This window comes from Boleophthalmus pectinirostris, unplaced genomic scaffold (genome assembly GCF_026225935.1).
Source record: "Boleophthalmus pectinirostris isolate CB_2022bp ecotype Guang Dong unplaced genomic scaffold, ASM2622593v1 HiC_scaffold_3, whole genome shotgun sequence".
Lineage (NCBI taxonomy): Eukaryota > Metazoa > Chordata > Actinopteri > Gobiiformes > Gobiidae > Boleophthalmus > Boleophthalmus pectinirostris.
In genome coordinates, this window is record NW_026571299.1 from 10,788,420 (window position 1) to 10,812,437 (window position 24,018).

The 24,018-nt window shown below is 40.6% G+C and overlaps 1 protein-coding gene across 1 annotated transcript in view; it reads left to right on the top strand.

The window, feature by feature from the left end:
• The window catches only part of chd6 (chromodomain helicase DNA binding protein 6), a 230,408-nt gene that overhangs the window by 192,535 nt on the left and 13,855 nt on the right, over positions 1-24,018 (top strand). Inside the window, 10 exon segments of the mRNA XM_055160839.1 lie at positions 815-1,196; positions 3,879-4,087; positions 4,174-4,271; positions 6,023-6,727; positions 10,186-10,422; positions 13,126-13,405; positions 14,734-15,891; positions 17,344-17,501; positions 19,470-19,739; positions 22,171-22,704. Coding sequence (XP_055016814.1) covers positions 815-1,196; positions 3,879-4,087; positions 4,174-4,271; positions 6,023-6,727; positions 10,186-10,422; positions 13,126-13,405; positions 14,734-15,891; positions 17,344-17,501; positions 19,470-19,739; positions 22,171-22,704 — 4,031 coding nt within the window.

Here is a 24,018-nt window from a genome sequence, read left to right on the forward strand (position 1 = left end):
TATCACTTACTGTCACTGTTACTCCATTTATGTGCTGTACTGAGCTGACAAGGAGAGCCTCTGTGTACTTTATGAGCACCTTTACATTTGGTTTTTTGAGTCTTTAGACATTTCTTGACTCAGTTTAGTTCCTGGTGATCCTCCTCTTCTCTTTGTGGGCTGTACAACAGTTTAATCCATAAAACATATTCTCCTGACTGTGAACTTACCACGAACTCACAAACCTGAGTCATGACAAGTTGTAGCAGTGATGGATGTAATCTTATCTTGCTTTAAAGGAACTCTTTGTATCCTGCTCTTTTACAGTTATTAAACATTAACCTGGGTTTCCGGTGCCTTAACCTGCAGATAGATGACACATACAAGTCTTCCTCATTATCGTGATATGGGCAGGCCTCATGTGAAAGCTCAGAACCTCCAGAATTCACTCACTGCAGGTGTTGATGTTTATAGTGAACTTTCAGATCAGAGAGAGGCATTTTAAGTTTAAACCAACATTATAGCATTGAAACTGGCAACCCAAAGGAGACTAATATGAGGCTCATTCTGCTTTATGATTGGATAATTCTCTCAAGAACCAAAACAGCCAATTATATCAACAACTTGGAGATCATGTCCAATGTTTTTTTGTAATAAAAAATAAATCAGCACTACTATTGTTAACAGTAAGAGCTGTTTTTGCCATTATAGTAATCTCGCTAATCACTTGGACAGTAATCCAAGTCAGTTTACTCAGCACACTCCAAGACAGTTCATTTTCCACGGCGCTAAAATCTAAATGTGGTTGTGATTTTATTTTATTTTTTTTTTCTAGAACCTCCTCCTGTTCCAGACTCTCAGACCCCACTCTCCTTGGACCTCACTGCTCAGGACGCCACTCTTGTTACCACGACGACCACGGGGACCGGGATGGGCGTGGCCGCTCTCCAGCTGGTGCAGACACGCCCCCTCTGGCCCACTGGCCCCGCCCTCACGGCCCGTCTGAGGCGCCTGATCACGGCCTACCAAAGGTTCACCCTGCGCCGGGAGCCGATGCTGCGCCACGACTTCCTGCTGCATGATGGACTGGTCGCCATGGGGATCGGAGGAGGGGCGGGGCATCACGGGCCGTTGGCGTGGCAACTGGGAGAGGAGCTGCGGAGGTGTACGGTGGTGCCAACGGAAGCCGATCCGCTGTTCCTAGAGTGGCAGAGAAGGTAACTAAATATATCTGAAGTATTTCTGGACTATTGAGCGCACCTAAATATAAGCCGCATCAACTAAATTGTAAAAGAAAAGAAAAACTGTATAGGTCACACTTGTCTAAAAGCCGCAGGTGTCCACGTCTTCAAGAACCTTTTCAAGTTCAGGCCATCTGCTTTTATTGCCTCTGAAAGCTTTTGTCGTCTTCTTGCATTGAGTCACGCTGCGGTTGCCAACTTCTCACCATTGACTCATTGATGTCGAGTTCACATGCAGCAGATCTATTTCCTTCTTCCGCAGCCAGATCAATTGAACTTGAACTTAAAAGCTGGATCATCTACATTTCTTTGTGTGTTTTCCATGAGAAGGGTGGGTGCATGAAGCGCAAAATAACTTCAAAACACAATCAAACTTGAACCTTCCTTGGTGTATCACCTCTTCCACCTGTTTGTCTAACTCTTGTATTTCCCTGGAGGCCTTAGCCCGTAAAAATCTATAGAGCATTATCAGACTGCATCATTTGCACTCTACTGCGCATGTCTCCTGCAGGTATCATGTCAGTGACGTGTAGGATTTCAGTAGATTTCAGGCTCTCGTGGGGGCAGGGCTAGGTTAGTTGTATCAATCAGGTATGAGCGGATGTCCGGCTACTGAAGTTTGAGGCATTTCTTCTCGTCATTTACGTGCCCACCTGCATTTAACACATACGAGTTATTAAGATGTGTCCCATTCCTTAAAGGTTGTATGGAGGATTTTTTTTTGTTTTTTTTGTTTCAAGTTGTCAATGATAGCATTATAGAGGTGCAGTAGCCTTGTAATTATGATGACCAAAAAAAAGAGAATAAAAATTCATCAACTCTGGACGTGGTGGGGCCAGCTAAACATTTGCCAATAGATAACGACACGGCCTCGTTATCTGTTAGCTGACAGGCTATCAATCAAACTCCCTACGTTTCTAGCGTAACTGACCTGCCTGCGCGCCGCCGGTACGTGGTTTACGTACGCCTGTCACGCAGTCCACAGACGCAAGACGCACAGACGCTGTTTACTCCACCAATGCAACAGTTCTTAGCGGCTTTTTTTGACCTATATCTTCCTCGCAGTTAGCACAAAGTTTGTTGCAATGGCAGACAAGAATCCAGGAGCAGTTAGCCGCAAAAGAAAGTCCGTTTTTGAGGTCGCTGAAAGAAGAAGACAAGGGGAAAAGCAGCGAAGCCAAACTAAGGTGATTCTTGTAGATTCATTCCAGCGATGGCGCGACTGAAGCAGACGCAGGGTCTAAAGACTGACGCATTGGTCGCCAAATTACTCCTGGACAGGTAACTTCTGCTTATTATGAAAACGTACTTTATTTCCAAGAGCTAGTCAAACGTTTTTCAGGACACGAAAGCGATATCCTATGTCTGAAAACGTAATTTTCAAGGCAAAGAAAGAGTCCGCTTGCTGCTGCGTGTTGTAGCTAGTTCATTCGCACTGAATCTCCGCGCAACCTTCTCTGCTCCCCTTTCCTACTCCTGTCCCCGCTGCCCGTTCCGCTCTTCCCCCTTCTCCTCACTTCTACGGGCACGGAATCTCCGCGCACCGCTCCCCTCTCCTCTCTCCTCTCTCCTCTCTCCCTGCTCCGCTCTTCTCCCTGCTCCTCACTTCTCGTCCGCGAACGAAATGTCCGCACACCCGCTCCTCACTTCTCCGCCTTGCCTAACCAACACTGTAGTTAGTTGTTTACAAGTCATGTGCAGCTCACCGGCTGTAAACAAACCTGTTTCTGGCGTAGTGAGGAGGCGGGAGAAGGCGTTTCTACGTAGGGAGCTGTAGGGGAGGGGGGGTGGTTTCACGCATGCGCAACATTTGAAAAAGGACAAACAGTCGCTGGATTTCTCGTTCCTTGGAAAATCCTCTATACAACCTTTAATGTCACTTTAGCATCATAACTTTATCGCACAGTGATAAATTGTATTAGTGCGTTTAGTAGCAACTGTTGCCACTTCATGTTAACCACACAGACAGTGGCGTTTTCTGCACTCAGGCTGCGTCCACATCCGCTGTGCTGATGAACAAATAATCCATCCATATATTCGCCGCGTTGTTGTATAAGCAAGTGTGGGTTCAAAGTGTGAGGAAAAGTAGCGGCTGATAGTCTGGAAATTACGGTAGTAAAACGAAAGCTTTGAATGTAACTATGGTTCTATGAATCCCAGATGGCCACTCAGTAGGAATGAAATCGAACAATAATTAGTTAACATTAATGTTATTATAGTGTCTACAGGATCACAGGGGTATGATCAGTTTAAATATTTGCCCTCAGAAGCTAATGGGCTCTTACCTCAATCTGCACACACACTACATAGTATAGATTAGATACTATTGCTTACATTTGCTCTTAAGTCTGTGTTACTGTAGGGTGATATGTGTAGAATTGTATATTAAAAAATATATATATATCTGATTTTAGTGTGTCATATGACAATAACAAATGTATTGTAAGTGTAAGTGACAGCTGGATTTAAGCAATCACAGTGAAGCGTGAACTTTCAGAGATTTATTTACCCCTGTATTAAGTATCAGGCTTTTACATAATACAGTTTATTTTTGTTGGACATGTGCTAACCTAAAATATAGTGGAACCCTGCTAGTTTTGCACACTGCTGCTGCTGTGTGTCTTTTACATTATACTGAATCTGCACATTTCCTTGTAGGTGGACACGCCGGGAGCAGGCAGACTTCTACAGGACCGTCTCTTCGTTCGGGGTGGTGTTTGACCCAGAGAGGAAGGTCTACGACTGGTCCCAGTTCAGAGCTCTGGCCCGACTGGAGCGTAAGACCGATGAGAGTCTGGAGAGATACTTCAACTCCTTTGTGAACATGTGTAGGACTGCCTGCAAACTGCCCCCCAGGAAGGAAGAAGGTCATCTGGAGCTTACCATCTGCATTTAGTTTTATTTAGTTTATATTTTTTTCTAAATTTTTATTTTTTTTATTTTGCATTTCTAGGTTTAGTTGATCCTGCGTTGGTTGTGGAGCCTCTGACGGAAGAGAGAGCTGCAAGGACGTTATACCGAATTGAACTGCTACGAAAGATCCGAGAGCAGGTAAATTCAATGTTTTATAAATCAACAAGTGTCCTGAGACCGGGTCCTCACACAATTTATATATTTTCTTCATAGATAAAAAAATAAAAAATAAAAATAAGGCATGTTAGGGCATAAGTGTCTTATTTGAAAAAGGAAATATTTGGACCCTTTAGCTGTAGTTGAGCCATTTATAACCTTTTTTTTAAATTACTAAATTATTAAAATAAAGTTGCCTACAATAAAATCTTGTTTTTTTGCACTGAAAAACATATTCTTACTGCGATCGGGCTTGCATCCCCACAAACCTGATATATATTTTTTTCTCTCATTTATTTTCTTTGGCTATAATTTTCCACATTACAACATAAAATGTATTGGAGAATGTTCTGAAGTGTGGTTTTCACTTTCTATTTCCATGAAATCACGCAGCTGATGTGCCATATGCAGAAAGTTACACATTGTACTTGTTATGTACATTTTATCTCAGTGATACAAACAACAGGTTTAGTGATAATAACAGCCACTGGTGTAAGATTCAGGACGGTTTTCTCTTCTGAAACAACTGGATTTGCATTTATAAAAACATCTAGTTCTAGAAGTGGGAGCTGTATCAAAAATAGATTAGTTTTAGTTTTGGACATGTGAGGCAGCAGTGGCTCAGTGGTTGGAGCAGTGATCCCTCGACCTGAAGGTCAAAGTAATAATTTCCCTTCGATCAAGTTCTGTTGTTGTGCAAGACACTTCCCCCACCCAGTATGAATGTGGTCTGTGCCTTTACTACACGAGTGCATAATATTTTGCATCATATATTTGATGTCTTCCGTATCTGTAAAACATGTAGAAAATATTACACATAAAGAAAAAAAAAAATCATCATATCATTTGAACCTCAAATATGTATGTCTCTGGACTAATACACAGAGTGGACTGTGTACAAATGTATTTCTGTTGATATAACCTTGCAATGGAAGATACACAGTAAAAAGAAAACTATTCAAAAATTCCAAAAGACGCTAAAACAAAAAAATGTGAATTGTTTTCAACACCAAAGAATGAAAAACAAATCAAATAGTAAAAATACACTGGCAAAGTTATGCCAGTAAAAAAGTCATTTTGTATGGAAGTCAAAGGGACAAAAATGCACTGAAGGACCACAGATGTGAGTATTTTGATTATAGACCCCTCAATCAATGTGATCTTGAAAAAAAACAAACAGAAATAAAAAATACGCCACAAAATACACATAAACTGACAAATTTTGGTGCTATTTGGTGCAATATAGCCAAAATTATGCGAAAAAGAAAAGTGTCAAGTGAAATTTAATGTTAAAAACGACCAAATATTGCACATATTTCGGACATATAAATCTAAAAAAAGGGGTAAAGACAACATTTAATTCCTTTCTGTCATTTTGTTGACATATTACACACATACATATCCCGGGATTTTGGACAATTTATTTAGTATTTGAATAAAAAAATCAATCAATGTGAGCCTGGGAAAAAAAACACAGAAATTAAAATTAAAAATGCACCATAAAATACACAAACTGGCCAATTTCTGTGTTATTTTGTGCAATATATCCAATGTTATGCAAAAAAATAATAGGTGAGATGAGGGTGTAGGAGGTTTAAATAAGAAAATGTTGCTGTCACAAATATTGAAAAACTCTTATAATCCAAATTAATCCAGACATCGTAATTTAACTTTTATATTTCATTGTTCCATATTTTAAATGGATAAGTTACCCCTCTCCCCTCTCCTCACAGGTTCTTCGACACCCCCTCCTTTCTGCCCGCCTCCAGCTGTGTCGTCCCTCCCTGTACCTGCCCGTGTGGTGGGAGTCCGGCAAACACGACCGGGACCTCCTGCTCGGGGCGGCCAGGCACGGTCTCAGCCGCACAGACTTCTACATCCTCAACGACCCCCAGCTCAGCTTCCTCGAGGCCCACCGCAACTACGTCCGAGGCCACCCGACCAACCCGCACCACCCCGGGCTCGCCACTCACCCGGGCATGCCCCAGTCCGCCGCCCAGATGCCCCACTGCTGCATGTACGACTCTGGTATCCAACCTCCAGACTACCACTCGGCGCACCAGCAAACCCAGCATCACCCGATAGTGCCTTCTCCAGCTCCGCAGCTCGACCCCCACGACCCCGCGCCCTCGAGCCTGGGGATGGTGCCTGGGACGCGGGCGGCAGACTTCATGGACTGCCCTCCCCTGGATGAGTCTCTGGAGCTCAGTTCGTTGCAGCACGATACAGACGGTTTGCACGGAGGGAAAGGGTCCAAAGACGCTCTGAATGGGTTCCCCTTTAATTCGGCGGCCGGCGGGCAGAGCATGCTGAACTCGTACGGAGTGGGCGGGGCGGATCTGGACTCGAAGCTGAGGAGCGACGTGCTGGTCGGGGAGCAGGGGTCGTCAGAGGAGAGCGGACTCATGGCTCCTTCTGTAGAGCTCAACCAGATACAGGTAAGGAACAAAAACATCACTGATACTACTACAAATTCTGTGGCTACTTTAAGACAAAATACTGCGTGTGAATAGGAGAAACATATCCTACATTTAGAGATATAAATTAGAGTTGTTCTATCTGTTTCTGCACATATTTGGGACATATACATCTAAAAAAAGGGGTAAAGCCAAATTTTAATTCCTTTCTTCATTTTGTTGACATATTAAATACAAACATATCCAGCTTGACTAACTTAACTTATTTAGTACTTGAATTCAAATGTGTAAAAATCTAAACTTTCCATATTTTTTGGAGTTGAAACTTAAATGTAAATCAGGCTTTGACTTATATATCAATAGGGATGTAATAATAACCAAAATATTGTGATATCGTATCGTCAAAAGTCTGACAATAATATCGTGGACCATCACAATATATCAAAACACAAATTCCTTTGCTTAAATGCATGGTTTTACAGTAGCATCAGCTTATAACCATAGGGAACTACATATCCCATGATTAATTTCAGTACAGAAAACATGAAGAGATATTTATTACATGAATTCTTGGGATTATGGCTGAAATAATTCACATCAAAATCTTGTCAAGGTCTTTTAAAAGTAAAAAAGTGTCCCATCTACAATTATATCAGCCTCTCCAAAATATTGCAATAAATATCGTACTGTTCGATGCATATCGTGATAATATCGTACAGAATGATTTGGATATCGTTACATCCTTATATATCAACAATATCTTAAGGTGCAGATTGTCTAATTTTGTTGTTTCCATGTGAAAGCTTGAGTTTGATGTTAAGAATAGAAAAAAATTTTTAAAAAAATGTTTAACTTTCATTAACTTTTTTAAATACGTCAGTGGTTACCTCATTACTGTTTTTCAAAATTAATTTTCCTTTTCTTTGTCAGCACACAAATAGATGTTTTAAAGCAGGGGTCACAAAACTTTTTTTCTCTGAGGGCCACATTATCGCTAATGACTGTGATGGGGGTTGGGGTCGAGTCGGCCGTATAACAGAATTGTATGACCCTGGCGACGCAGATTATATTCTTTGACAACCGCCACACTTTCTTTACATATCAAACTGCAAGGTCCTTACACTCAACACAAAAATAATCGGTCATCAATAAGGTCAGTGGCTGTTCTTTGAAAACTCAGCACACTCATTCAAGTTTTTGTACTTATACTAGTGCTGTCATGCGATAAAAAAAAAAAGAGAGATTAATTAATTATGAGCTGTAATTAATTAATCTAATTAATCTCATTTTAATCTCATCTAAAAATTGCTGAGAAAAACTTCAATTTGAGGTATTTTCATTTAAATTCATTATTACATTATTGTGGCAGATCAAAAGACTCATATAGATTTAAAAAAGTGACTTTATAAAGTCATTTATTGTTTAACAAATCTCTCCAAATTGTCTGTTGAGCCCAAGTCTCCATGAATAAGAAACTGTTTGTTGTAAAGTAGCAAAGACGAGGAAATCTGAACATAATAACTTTTGTCTACTTAAAGACAATAAAAAGTCCAGTCTTTCCTTAACCATATGAAAAATATTATTGATAGAGAAATGCTTTATATATGACATCACTGGTTTTAGTCCTTGTTTTAGTCCTGGTTTAGACCTGCTTTAGTCCTACTCTAGTCTTAGTTTAGTCCTGGAATGGATTAATCCTGGTTTTAGTCCTGGTGTTAGTTCTGGTTTAGACCTGGTTTAGTCCTGGTTTAGTCCTGGTTTAGACCTGGTTTAGACCTGGTTTAGACCTGGTTTTAGTTCTGGTTTTAGTTCTGATTTTAGTTCTGGTTTAGACCTGGTTTAGTCCTGGTTTAGTCCTGGTTTAGTCCTGGTTTTAGTTCTGGTTTTAGTCCTGGTTTAGTCCTGGTTTAGTCCTGGTTTAGACTTGGTTTTAGTTCTGGTTTTAGTCCTGGTTTAGTTCTGGTTTAGTCCTGGTTTAGTCCTGGTTTAGACCTGGTTTAGTCCTGGTTTAGACCTGGTTTTAGTTCTGGTTTTAGTTTTGGTTTAGTCCTGGTTTAGTCCTGGTTTAGTCCTGGTTTAGTCCTGGTTTAGTCCTGGTTTAGACCTGGTTTTAGTTCTGGTTTTAGTTCTGGTTTTAGTTCTGGTTTAGTTCTGGTTTAGTCCTGGTTTAGTCCTGGTTTAGTCCTGGTTTTAGTCTTGGTGTTAGTTCTAGTTTAGAGGTTCACAGGAGGAAGCGCGGTTTACGCCGCGTACGCGAGAAAACACGATCCACACGCGGCTCACGGGAGGACAGCGGTGTCCGCGCAGTAACTACGGAAGGAAACGTGGTCCGCGCGTTCTCAGGTTAATGACGATGATGAAGGTGTGTGTTTGTGTGTGTTTGTGTGTTTGTGTGTGTTTGTGTGCGTGTTCCCTCATGTGGCAGGTCACTATAGGACAGTAGTGCAGACATCATGAGTCTATGCAGGTTGTTTTCACCAGTGACATTTAAGTTGTAGGCGATATTATATTTGTTATTTTCTTTTATATTTCACGTCAGGAGAATAATTTCCAAGACACGAATACGTTTTTACCTGTGCACTGCTGCTCTGTTCTACTGGCTCTTCCACCTCGTCCATTGTGTGACTGACGCCGCCAACGTTAACATAACGTTTACATCGCTCTTACTGCGTGCGTTTTATGTGGGTTTCCGGCAATGAGTGAAATTACTGAAATAAAAAAATGTATAAATGTGTTTTTGTGTGTGTGTGTTGTCCCAGCAACACATAAAAACAGATTTTATAGTAAAACAACTCACATACAGAAACAGTAGTTAGAGATTAAAATTGAGATTAACGCGATTAAAAAACATAACGCTCTAAATATGACTGTAATTAATTAATCGCAATTAACGCGATAATTTGACACCCCTACTTATACACTATCCATTTTGCTCTCTTTAACTGCACTACAGAATTCTGTGTGTGCCTTGACTATCACTGTTTGATCTCGAGTTTGACAGGTGACAAAAATTTGGCGACAAATGTAAATACGTCATATAATAATATAAATATAAATGTATTTTTTATTGAAAAAATCTACAAAATCCAAGATGCAGACATGTTATTATTAGCCAAAAAGCAAAAAAAAAAAAAATGGGCCATGACAAATTTTGAGGATTGTCTTATAGGGCCAGTTCAAGTGGTGGGGACAGAGGGGCTGGGGGGCCGGTTAAAGGGGCATGGCGGGCCTTAGTTTGATGACCCCTGTTTTAAAGCATCACCAGTTAATGGTGTCAGACATCAGACAGAGTTGGAATCATTCTTAGAGAAACATACATTATAGCTAATATTTTTATGCAAACATCCAAACCTCAAAGGCTCAGAGCAACTTTTTAGTATTGCTATATTGTGTCTTTAATTTAAATTCCTTATATTTGATCAGACTTTTACCTGTAAAAACATAAACCATAAATGCTCCTTTCACCTTCCTCCCCACAGGCTCCTTGGGACAGCACCGAGACCTCCAGCCCGGCCCACCACATGTTCAACGAGTCCGACCCGATCCTGGGCCCGTCCGGTCTGGAGCCGGGGTTCCTGGAGGAGGACGAGGAGGACACGAGGGGGGCAGACCGAGGCGAGGAGGGGGGAACGCTGGAGGAGTGTTTGGGCCTGCCCCCCTCTGCCTCCCCCTCTCACCCCTCTGCTGGAGACGCATCCACCTACATGCTCTTTAAGGTCAGTGGCTTTGTCTGTTTTGTTTGATCATGAGGTTTCCAAGCAAAAATAAGTCTGCTTCTCTGAAATAAACCTGGAGTAATTTCAGTTTCACACATAAATATGAAAGATTTAGTGATATAACTTGTTATAAATGCCAGTACTGTATTTGACTAAACTTTGACACAGCAGAATATTTAAGTGGTTTCATTAATCCTCTGCAAAAAATGTGTGTGTTTTAGCCTCACAAACACTCAATTTCCAGGGATTGTGATGTGACAGATGGAAACCCTGTGCATTTTTTCCATTCCAGACTCATTTTAATTTCTGATGCCACATTGCGTTGACATTGTTCCTGTCCAGACATGTTCATCATTACTTAGTTTAATTGTTTTCCCCCAGCTGCCAGTAGATGGTGAGCTGCACGAAATCCCAGATGAGACTCAAGAGAATGTTTAAAGGCCATTTACAATACAATAAAGCACAATATTTGATTTTAAGATTCATAAAAAATGTGAAAAGTAATGGGAATAGGGGTTTGTAACGTTAAAAACAAAACATATATAAACTTCGTTGCCTAAGAACAAACTTCTATTAAACCAGGACTAAATACCTGACTACGAACTCATAACTTTTGTCTTTTTTGTTGCTGTACTCTTCTTCTCTTGATAACTATTACAGGTCTCATTTTACATTTGGGTAACATTAAAGGGGATGTCTTCAGTAATGGTCTGTGTGGTTAAACCTCCAGGGTAATCACTCTCAAGGACTGTAGATAATAGACTCTTTAAGGGGAAAGTATGTGGGTTCAATCAGGCTTCTTAAATCGAAAAGAAAAATATCAAATGAGTAAGAGATAATGTAATGAGCTGCAGATTTGTTTGTAATGAAGGACCCTGGGGTAAAATCTGAAAACGATTTGGGTATTAGTGCAAAAAACAAATTATCCTTTCTGTCAGTGATTGTAGTGTTGTGTAGAATTAGGGTTAAGATGAAAAGCTGTACGGAAATGTGTTCATGAAATGTGTAAAAATGTACCAAAAAATACATTTAAAGGTGCAATAAGTAACTTTTCCGGTGGAATGTGCGGCACCTGCAGGGGGCTCCATTGACTCTGGCTCCAGTTGCCCCTTTCTCTGTAACTGCTTCTGTCAGGCTCCTCATTTTGGTCTGAAAATGTTCGTATTAACCCGCTCTATATGATCCTGGTGTTTTTATTTTGCTATTTTGTCCCTAAGTAAATTCTTATTCTTAATATGGAACTCAACTGAGACTCAGTGAGCTTCATTTGACTGGAGACACTCAAATCCGTGTATTATTCGTTCATTTGTTTTTCAAAATAAAACCAAAAATAACAAAATGAAAAAAAACAACTATTTCAGTTTTTGATTTTGTGTTTAAATGAAGAATGGAAAAAACGGATAACGGACCTGGTTCAGTCTTGGTTCAGTCCTGATTCAGTCCTGGTTTAGTCGTGGTTTATACCTGTTCTAGACCTGGTTTTGACCTGGTTTATTCCTGTTTTAGTTCTAGTTCAGTCCTGAGTCCTGGTTTAGACCCAGTTTAGACCCAGTTTAGACCTGGTTCAGTCCTAGTTCAGTCCTTGTTTAGACCTGGTTTAGACCTGGTTCAGTTCCTTGTTTAGACCTGGTTTAGTCCTGGTTCAGTCCTTGTTTAGACCTGGTTTAGACCTGGTTCAGTCCTGGTTCAGTCCTGGTTCAGTCCTGGTTTAGACCCAGTTTAGACCCGGTTCAGTCCTGGTTCAGTCCTGGTTCAGTCCTGGTTCAGTCCTGGTTTAGACCTGGTTCAGTCCTGGTTTAGACCTGGTTTAGACCTGGTTTATTCCTGTTTTAGTTCTAGTTCAGTCCTGGGATCAGTCCTGGTTCAGTCCGTTTGCGGCGCAAAAGTCCGGCATCGTAGTTTAATTCACGGAAATGGGAAACAGCCGTTATCAGTTTTTTTCCATTATTTATTTAAACACAAAACTGAACAAACAAATCGTTATCTGTTTTTTCATTTTGGTTTTGGAGCCAAATAATGAAGAAAATAGTTGTTTTTTTTAGTTTTCTTAGTTTTCGTTTTATTTTGAAAAACAAATGAATGAATGATACATGAATTCAGTCACTTAGTCCAACTCTTTATACAGACTGTGGCTATTGCTTTGTGTTCACTGTTTTTTAATATTGAATGTATTTATCGCCATAGAGACAGGAAGGTAACACCAAAATTTTTTTATTGTTATGTCTATAAAATATGCCGAATTAAATGAGTGCCAGATAGATATGTTTAAAAGCACAGTACCATTAAGATTTATCAAGCATAGTTAGACTTTCAACCATTACTAACAATATCAGCGTTGATTTGATGAGTAAAAATACACCACTGAGGAGTAGTTTAATTAAGAATACAACTATTATGTTATGTTTCCTATTAACACAAATCCTGTAATGGACTTTCAGCAAACAGATAAGCACTGTCTGTATTACCAACGCATGACAACATTGGAAAAATTATGTCGATGAAACAAGACAAAGGATATAAAATATAATTTAAACCCAAAAATTAAGTTTAGCAAATAAAAGACCACAATACTGAGCAAGACATTTTGTATTTCTTAGCATATACAAATTATTCCTGGTTGTTTTTCTCCATTAAAAGTTAGTAAAGTAAAAAGTACAAAAAGTCATGTCATTATAAATGCTATAACTGTTTTTTGTTTTGTAGGACATTGGTGTCACCGAGGAACCCAGCGCCGACCAAACCGACCTATCAGCGAGCCCGCCTCCGCCTTACGTCCCGCCCCCTCCGCTGTCTCTCTCTGACATCACTGACCACGAGCCACAGGATAGGCTGGACCAGAGTGATGTCACAGAGAGCCTGACCAATCCCGTGGAGGAGGAGGAGGAGGAGGGACAAGACGGAGGCACGGGGTTCGAGTTTGACAAGAAAGACGACGAGGAAATGCAAAGAGATGCTGAGAGTAAGGATGTGGAAGCTGACCCAGGTATGATAAAGATTAGATCTGTATTGTGAATAAATGCCCGGCAAATTCTTCAATTATTTTTTTTTGCTTTTGTCAAACTATGGTGTGGAGTGTGAATATTAAAAAGCATATTTTAATTGGCTGACACTAGTACATACAGCTCTTGTGTGGTAAAAAGCAAAAAAGAAAGTTAACCTGACACTGCATTATCTTACTTAATAATAGTCTATCGCTCTTCTGTGGAAACATTTGTTATCTTTGGCACTATGAAACTTTTTAGTGGTAGAGGATCTGCCACCGGCTTGTCTCCATGGAGATCGTATCTAGGATGTTGCAGAGGGAGGCATTAAACTTATTTCTCTTGAGACACGGAGCTGATACTGTCTGTCCAAGTTCAGATTTGTAGAGAGTCGAGTCCACCCAGAATACCATATTTTTTGGACTATAAGGCGCAGTATCAATAATGTGAATTCTCTCAACTATTTTTATACATAAGGCGCACCGGGTTATATTTCTGCTTGTTTCGCATTAAGCAAAACAAATCGATGACACTTGAGACTGATCCCTTAGCCCAGGCCTCCACAATCCATTGGCAGATCGTGGTGTAATTCGCCCGGCATTGCCTCTCTGTCTTGGTGAATGTGTATTATGAATGTGAATGTGGGTGGATCATTTAAGTTTGTTTTTTATTTCCTACAAAGAGGACTCAAATATACATTGAGTAATAATGTGTTTGATGGAGCTTTGACCACATTTGTTTATGTTTTAACAAAAATGAAACTTAAAGCCACATGACTAATTTGCATAAACTACAGCTCGCTCCTTGTGCTCTGATGCAGTCAGCTTCTGTCGGACTAAAAGTGCTCTGACAAGCCATCGAGCGGTGCAGGCTTCGTATCTTACCAAAGTCACACTAAAACATTTTGACAGATTTTTGAGCACCGTGTACCACATAAAATCGGTTCGAGGTCAGTAAGTACAACCAGAATTAATACATAAGGTGCATTGGATTATAAGATGCACTTTCAAGTTTTGAGAAAATTAAAGGATTTTAAGTGCGCCTTATAGTCAGAAAAATACGGTACATGTTTTAGAATGTAATAAAATTAAAGCAAGATAGATATGTTTTTTGCGATACTGTAGACCATTAGTGGCAAAACAAGGACATCACCATGGAGACAAGAAGGTGGTAGACCCCAGCAAAAAAAGTTACATAGTGCACCTTGAAGATAATGCTTTAAAAGTTCTTATTTACCAAAGTTTCCTAAAGCTATTGATATCAGTGGTCTGATCATACATATTCAGAAAACAAAAAAAAGAAGTTAACATTTTTTGTTATTTGCTTGTAGTTACAGACCCGGATGTGATGATGGACGTATCCAACTCACTCTCCGAGGACCTTCAGGGCACCTATGGCGAAACAGTGGACCCCTTTATGGGCAAGCTGGACCAGGACAGCTCCCTGGCCTGCTCCGAGTCCCTGGGCGAACCTGGAGAAGACGTGGACCAAATCATGCTGTACCAACCCATGGAGACCGGAAACCCACTCAATGAAGACGTGCTGATGGACAACGCCACGGATGACTTTTTAGAACCAAATCTCAAAGAGGAATGTGCGATGCAAAACGCAGAGTTAGCCAATGACGTCGACGCTATTTCAGAAGGCCAAGCAGATCCGGTATCGCTAATGGAAGTTCCAATGTTGCAGCCAGATGAAGAAATTGGAGAAAAGGTTGTTCAAGTCACTGAATCAGACTTGGAAGAAAATTCTGTAGCCGACATCGCACCAACTCATGACAAAATCGAAGTCAAAAGCGAAGTATCCATTGACGAAGATGAAAAAAATAATTTCGAAAATGAAATCAAGCCAGATCCTACCCTTTTCCAAAACAGTTCTGATTTTTCGAACTTTTTAGCAAATGAGGACGTCGAGAAGAAGCCGGAAGAACTGCCGATCAAAATGGAGGACGCCAAGCAAGAAGACGTGTTCGCGAGCTACGACGACGCCATGGAAACGAAACCTCTAGCATGTGCCGTGAAATCCGAAATGTCCACCAAAGTTGAGCAGTTAGACTTTCAAATCAAGGATGAAGACGCCAAACCGGAAAATTTGAGTTTGAAACAAGAAAGTATGGACAGCAAGGCGAATGTTTTCCAGCTTGCTTACTCCGATGAAGTTAAGAGCGAAATCAAGCCACTGGAATTGCAATCCTCATTCCCCGATCTCAAGACTGAAGCAAAACCGGAAGATTTGTCGACCTTCGCGGATGTTAAATCGGAATTGAAAACAGAGGGGCTGGAGCTGACCGCGTGTCCAGATAGCACGGAGGTTAAAGCCGAAAGCAGGGATGAGGGGTTGGAGATGATTAAAGGGGAGGCCAAGCAGGAGCTACTGGAAGCGGACAGTACAGTGATGACCCCGAGGATGGAGCAGGCTGGAGGGGTGAACGAAGCACCTGAAAACCTCTGCAAGAGTCAAGTGAAAGAGGAACGGTCCAATACGCCAGGTAAGAATGGGCTTTTGAGTTCTTTCAGGTCACACAAATCAGGTTTAAAAAAGTTCATTTATCTAACTTTACTGATTACTGAGTCTCTTTTTACCATCACTAGGGGGTATAACAATAACCAAAATATCGTGATATCATATTGTCAGAATTCTCTCAATAATATCGTGGGCCATCACAATATATCACAAGTTTCTTTGTTTAAATTCATTGTTATGGTGCAGCAATAGCTAAAAAAACAGAGGGAACTACATTGACCATGATCCTTTGCTTCGTTTTAGTGCAAACTATTTGAAGAAATAGCAGTTCTAAGCACTTTTAAATCTTAGTTCTTTGATTTAAGTCTTGTCAAGGCATTTTAAGAGGAAAATATAGCATATTCACAATTTAGGTAGAGTCCACAAAATATCACAATAAATACCGTACGGTGAGATGTATATCATGAAAATATGGTACCGTGAGATCTGGATATCGATACATCCCTAACTATAACCCTCACCAAAACCACACACTTTGACAAAACTCTACAAAGACGAGTGGATCTGGAGCTGTATCCTGTCTCCCTGATTTCAGAGTTTTGATTGACAGGTGGATTAGCCAATCAGAGAGACACATGCACAGTTCATGTCAAAAACAAACAGGGTTGCTAAAAAAGGGCGGAAAAACAACATAAAGGGCTGAGAAACAGTGCAGATTTTAACAGAGTCAAACTATGACTTATTTCAGCTAAAATAAGTTCTATATTTTGTTCTGAATGAGATCTTCAAGGGGAGATTTCTCCCACATTTGAGAGGCATGTGATACAAATTAGTGGCCGTGGTTGGATTGTCTCAAGTTTAGATGGAGGTTTTTCACGTTCTTAGAGAGAGAGAATGCCTTTTATTTGTCCAGTTTTTCACATGTACAACACATACAAAGGAATCGAAATGAGACCTGTCGATCCATCCGTATAAACACAAATACACACACATACACATACACAAACATACAATCAATATGACATGGTGAGAGGGGCAGGGGGTTACTAAACACTGACCGGACAGGAAGACAGGGAGTAAGAGGAAGAAAACAGTGCAGCATAACATGAGGAGAGGGGGAGGGGAGAAAAAGAAACAACTCCCAGACCATGCTCCTGTGGTGGGGCATAATGTGGGACCAGTACAAAAAAATAATAATCTCTGCAACATCAGCACATAGTCAAAACACAATGCAACATTACCACTCCACTTTCAACAGGGGAGGGGAGTGGACTTAACCCAACGTTCTGCGGTTCGGTTCCAGTCTCTTCTGGATTCAAACAGACTGTAGAAGGGACTGGCTGATCAGGAAACCATAACTTCATCAAGCTATTAGCGCTAATTTCCCTACTGTGATCTATAAAGTATACCATAACCATCTTTTTTTCAGTACTTGAAATATGACTAAGTTAAACATATTTACCTGTGTCTCCTGTAGCCCCTGTGCTGGAGGGCTACAGTGGCAGTCCTCGCTTTGCCACCCCAATGTCCATGTGTGACATCCCAGACAGCCTGCACGACTCCCGGGAGAGAGAGCCCACCATCGCCCAACTGCTCCAGGAGAAAGCCCTCTACTCCTTCTCTGAGTGGCCCAAGGTATGCCCTGTATGCCATCCTCATGTGTCACATGTTATGTTTATTCTCAGAAGAAACTTTGATTGTTTTGATTTTAGACCACATGAATAAAAATAAAATGCACTGAGACTGTTAAATAGATTTCCAGAACTATTAAATCATAAACTTAGTAGTAACATCTTAAATATAATCATGTGAACTATGTTTGAGTGAAATGAGCAGTCTAACCTCTCATATGCACTTTAATTCCCCAATGCCAACTATTCTTAACCCTCTCAGGCTCAAATAAAATTTTATTAACAGGAAAAAATCTGATATTTGGGGAAAATGATCATACGGAGTATTAATTTACAATCCTGACTTTTTTTTGAGAGAGACCTTCACATCCAATGCATTCTGGGATGTTGCAGATTTGCAGCATTGGTGCAGTGTGGTAAATTAACACTGAAGACTGAAAATGATATGAATGCTAACTTTATGTGTATACAACTTTTCATAACAATGAAAACATAAAGCACAGTGTAACAGCTTTACAGTAGCAGAACAACATCACTTTTTCGCGTGGTACTCCAAGAAACAATTTTTATCCTTTGTAAACAACAGAAGTACTTTGCACTTCTGGCAGGCCGTTTGTGTGTAACCATTCTTGCACAGTCTGCATCGTCCACGTTTATCAGCATGGATGGGAGAAAAGGCTCCAGAGTAAAAAAAAGCTCATAAAATATGGATTTGGAGTAAGTAGGTAATTGGCATTTAGCTGTTGCAAATCAGCAACACCTGCCTGGAGAGGGTTAACATACTATTGAATTTGACTAAAACATTTCATCCTGTTAAAATATAGTGTCAGACCTATATGAACTTTTGATGTGCACCATATTTCAGTGTTGTAAATCAGAAGTTCAGAATGTAACTATATTTTCTTGGTCAATGGAGATGAAACAGAACTCACATTATTGCAAGTAGCCTTTAGTGTCAAGAGATGTTACAGATTTCGAATTTAGAAGTAGACCCACAGTTTAGGAAACAGTCACTAATTTTATATGCACACCCAGAGACACTGCATTTACTTTTAATAATTTTAGAAGTGCTTGATTTCAAAGTGAAATGTAGCAGCCTGCAATTACAATCTTTCAGGCTCAATTCATGCTTAGTCTTAAAAAGAATTAAAAATTGTAGGCAGAGCTGCATACGCGCGTACTTTTAAAAGCTTCAATTTACACCAGAGGCAGCAGAGTCTGTGCATTCTCAAGTTTGAACACTAAACTTTTTACATTGCTTATGTATTCATTGTTGATTGGATGAATCATGTTTGAAATCACAATACAAAAGTAGAAAACAAGAGAGACGGTGGTTTGCAGTGATAACGAGCCGTATCTGCGGCGCTTGCATTAATTAAGCTACTGACCCTTTAACTTTGGCTGTCTGCTCCATGCGCCTTTTCCTTCAGAAGTTGTTCTTGTAAAGTTGCTGTCTGATGTCGTAAAGTGTTTTATATTTATCCTCCACAGCTGTAAACTTTCCGTAGTCCATGAGTCATTCCCCGAGCTCGATGCAATGCACGGTGTTTACACGACTGTAGTGGTTTAAAAGAACGTATTTTGAAAGGGCAACAGAAGTTTATTTTGACACTGTGTGCCCATTTCCTGTCTTTCCTCTGCTATAAAGCCTGGGGACGCTCTGTTGATGCTGCAAAATTAGAATTCCAACCTAATTTGAGCGGCTCGTAGCATAATGATGGCCTTTGCACACGCGTATGACACTGCTGGTGTAAATTGTCCGACCGGTTAAAATGGAAAGTCATACCTGCGAATATGCTTCTCACGCTGTGCTGCTGAGCTGTTACGCTTTGGTGTAAATTGGGGGTTATTCTACCAGGAAGAAATCCCATTGAGATTAAAAACCTCTCTTTCAAGGGAGTCCTGGCCAAGAGGCAGCAATTACCTCTTGCTGAGTTTTCTCCTCTTAGTATTTTGTATGTTCACTTTACAGGACCGTGTGATCATAAACCGGCTGGACTCTGTGTGCCATGCCATCCTCAAGGGCAAGTGGCCCTCCTCCAACGAGCAGTACGACTCTCCCGGGGTGCTGGCCGCAAACTCCTGCCTGGCGAACAGCTTAGCGCAGCACCATCAGCAGCAGCAGCAGAGGGCTGGGTTCCTCTCCACCTCTCCAGTCTCTGTACCAGGACAGGCCCGGGTCCAACCCCCACCCTCGGGACTCAGCTTCCCCCTGCCCCCTCCCCTCACCAGGCTGCCCAAGGTGAGTCAACTTACAAGATTGTTTTTTTCTTTTTACAATTTTTAAATCAACACAAGAACATGTAAAGTGCCTCATGTCAACGGAGATGATTTATTTGTTGATTTAAGTGTGCTTTTAGTCGACAGCGATTATCCATAACATTAAGACCACCTGCTTTTTCTAAAACATTATTATTGCCTGCTTTGTATGCAGCCCCATATGCAACCATCTGAAATGCTCTGCGTTCTAGGATTTACTACTCCTCAGCAATTTGTTAATTACACACAGACCCCTATATCTTCTATTATTCATGCTTTTTACGCTACTGTGGACACCTTAGCCTTGGTAGGAAACAGTTTGTATCAAGTTTTTCACAGTGCTGAGTCAGGCTGCAGGTTTTAGGGAAAAATGAAATTGTGATTGCACATTGTAACAACTCCAGAAAAGACTAAAATATCAATGATAAACTAATACAAGAAAACCATGTATTTCAGCGTTTTTGTAGAGGTCTAAACTACAGACGCCGCAAGATAATATAAGTAGTTTTTTGTTATTGAGGATATTGCATTTTTTAAATCATGGCTGACTTTACAATATGATAATTACAACAACTCAAATACACAACAGCGCACTGCAAACACACTTCCTGTCCAATTGTGTGTCTGTTTTTTTGTTTTTTTTTCTTCTGAGTCATGCTAAAATGAATAAATATTAAAGATAAGACACCGGAGAGTGAGTTGTGCGTGGGTGTGACTGAAAACATGTTGAAAAAGTACACTTCAGTGGAGGACGCTTCTGCTTTTAGAAAGGAGGAGGTCTGTGTCTCAATGCTAATGCTAATTGCTAATGCTAATGCTAAGTGTGAAGCATAATAAATATTAAAATAACACCACAAACTGAAGTATTTGGCACATAAAAAAAATATTATTTGGTAGTTTTAACTTTAATTAATTTGAACTTTAATGCGTTGTTTATTTTATATTTTACGATTTTAATAAAAGTGACTGTTAGCTTTGAGACGCAGTGAATCAATTGCAATACTGTATAGCGTAGCTTTAATGGTAGCTTGTGTCTTTCTCTGCTGCTTATTTGTGGCGATTTGAGCATTGACATGATCAGTGTGAAATGTGTGCACAAGAAACAAAACAAAAATAAAATTAATACATGGTTCAAAGCTCTAAATGTTGAAATATGGGCCAAACACAGAAAGAAATTGCTGCTTCAAACCCCTCATCTGTGATTGGTGGAACTATTGCTACAGTGTGGTGTATTTTGACATAAATGCATGGACTACGGTAAGGTGCACATCATTATACATTGTACCCGGGGCCCTTATGCTCTCATCATTGTGTTGTTGCTTAATGTAAAGCTTTTTGTCTCTGCAATGTGGACTGTTAATGATATGAATGTTTAGAACAGGCCTGGGCGGGTAAAATATGAGTCAGACTTGATATAACAAATGTTTCAAAGCATTTGATTTGTAGCTCGATATAAAATAAGAATACACTGAAATTCGAGTAACATAGGTACAGAATTATTGGCATTATTAAATTCAATGCACCAAATGTTAAGATAGTATATTAAAGAAATCTGTCTGTCTGGCAATAACTACTATTATATGAAATTTAAAGGTGCGCCCGTTTTCTGTTCTGGTGTCAGTTATGCTGTTTGCTTGGAGATGTTATTGCTTTGCAGGATTGTTCCACAGTATGGCATTAAACAAATCTATGTAACATATATTTTTGTGCAGGTCTATACAGTGCAAATACCTTGAAAACGTGCAGTCCTCCCTACAGTAACTTACCTGCCTGTCTTCATATAGATCAGGGGTGTCCAAACTTTTTTCATCAAGGGCCACATATCTAAACATAGACAAAGCAGAGGGCCAATCGAGGGGCGTAGATTGGTGCTCAATACAGTAAATAATTGAAATATGTGCATGCTTAACACATTAGAATGAGCCCATCAGTGTTTATTCCTGCTAAGATCCTTAAAACCACACACTAAATATCAAATCTTAGCTTTATCAAGGTAGATTTTCAAAAAAAAACTTGCTGTAAAAAGTTCATTTTTAATTGATGCAGGGTAATCAGGGCCAATTCACCTGGAAGCCTGAGGGCCAAGAAAAATGTATCTGAGGGCCGCATTTGGCCCGCAGGCTATAGTGTGGACATGCCTGATGTATATAGAGAAATTTAAGGTTATACTGTGGAATAGTCTTAGCAATGCAACAGCATCTTCATGGAAACAAAAAGTGGCACCCCACACCAGAAAGGTTAGTGCACATTTCAACTGGTCTTAGATTGATTCAGTGGAGGAGGGTTAGTGTTATTATCAGTGCTGATGCCCAGGCCTGCCTGCAGCTGCTTGTTTGCGTCCTGTTCTTGTCCGTGTGTGTCTAACAGTGCTGCATCTCTCTCCCACCCATCCCTGTGTCTGTCGCCTGGTGCAGTTTGTGTCGCGGGGCGGGGCAGTCGGGAGGGGCGGAGCTTGGCGCCTCACCTCGTTGCCTCTGTTGCAGGAGAGGCTGGTGGCTCCTCCCTATCTGCCCGAGCTCAAGCGAGGGGGAGGGCGCCGCCCCTTTGACTACGAAGCTGCAGCTAAAGCACTAACTGGTAAGATGACGCCCAACTCCACCAGTGAGAAACCAGGAAGTATAGTAGCTCCGCCCTCGCACCGCACGCCGCCAATGTTGATCAACGGCTGGCAGGAGACAGCCATGGACTTGACGAAGCCCTCGGGAGGTGACCAGGAAGAAGGAGGAGGGGCCAAAAAGCTAGCCCCGCCCCCCATCTCTGCACCGTTGCCAGGACTGGACATGGCGGGCATCCTGCAGGCCGGCCTCATTCACCCGGTCACAGGGCAGATAGTGAACGGCAGCCTGCGCTCTGATGACGCTCTGAGGAGGAGGAGGGGCAGGAGGAGGAACGTGGAGGCGCTGTACTCTGAGTTCACCAAAGGCAGAGGCCTGACCCCAGAGGCACAGGTGAGTACAGGGGCCATCAGCTGTGTGTGCTCTCTGTTTATCCATACACCATTACATTACATCATGTCTGTGATGAGATGAGACCTACGGCTGGGCTTCTCAAACTGTGGTATGTGGTCGCCTGTATGGTTTTTCTTATTTTAATCAGAGACTGGTTTCTGGTTTCTTTTAAACGTGGCTTAGCCTCGGGATGCTGTTGCAATTTCCAGATTCACAATAATAATACGGACTCTTTAAATATATTGTATTAAAAGCTCCTTGTCCTTTTTCCTTGTTGGATCAATAAAAACCATAAGCAACTACATAGACCATAATCCTTTGCTGTGTCACTGTAGCCTGTTGACTACCTTGACATGACTGTCGTTTGCTGATGCACAAAGAATAGCCCTGTAGGATCCTAAGCGCATTTATAAATAAAAAATTGTTAGCCTCTCACAATTTCACAAAAAGTAAAATGTAGAACAAATTGAAATAGCGTAAGAGTTGAAAAGATAAAACATGACACTGGAGTTCTAACAAAGGAGTAATTTATTTACCATCAGAACAGGGACACGAGACCTCAAGACATCATGATAGTGTTTTTGGAAAGGCTCAGTTCACTGAAAGATGTCTGTAGTCCTGTAATACTGAGTAATATTATCCCTTTGATGCAAAACTATTTCTTATGTTGTCCCTTAACAGTAAAAAATACACTGGCATTTGGCAATTGTTAACTTTTGCTGCTTCTAACACATACACTGAGGCCCTATGTCTTGTAATATTTATGTTACGGACACCTTAGCCTTGGAAGAAAGCCGTTTGCATCAACAGGGTTCCCACGGTCATGGAAATCCTGAAAAAGTCATGGAAATTGAAAATATCAGTCATGGAATTTTAGTATCTCTTTCACGCAGCTACAGCTTAAGTTATCATTAGGCTGTTATGATTATTTCTGAACGTCTGCACCTTTTGTTTAAAAGAGAAGACAATAAATGCACTGACAGTATTTTGAATGTTAAAAAACTATAATACCAAACCATAAGGTGAGTGGAAAGGGCTAACATTTCATATTTATCTCCAAAACTATGCTAAATTGTACAGGGTGCAGTAAAGTCATGGAAAATTCATTTAGATCATGGAAAAGTCACGGAAAAGTTTTGAAATTTTGTCAGTGAAAAAGAGTGGGAACCCGTCTTACAGTAATGGCTGGACAATTAAAACAAAACAAAACAGTCCAACATTAAACAAGATAAGATTCTGGTCAGATTGCACATTGTAAATATTAACATTTGAGAGTAGATGGAAATACAATTAATACAGAAATACACCCATTAA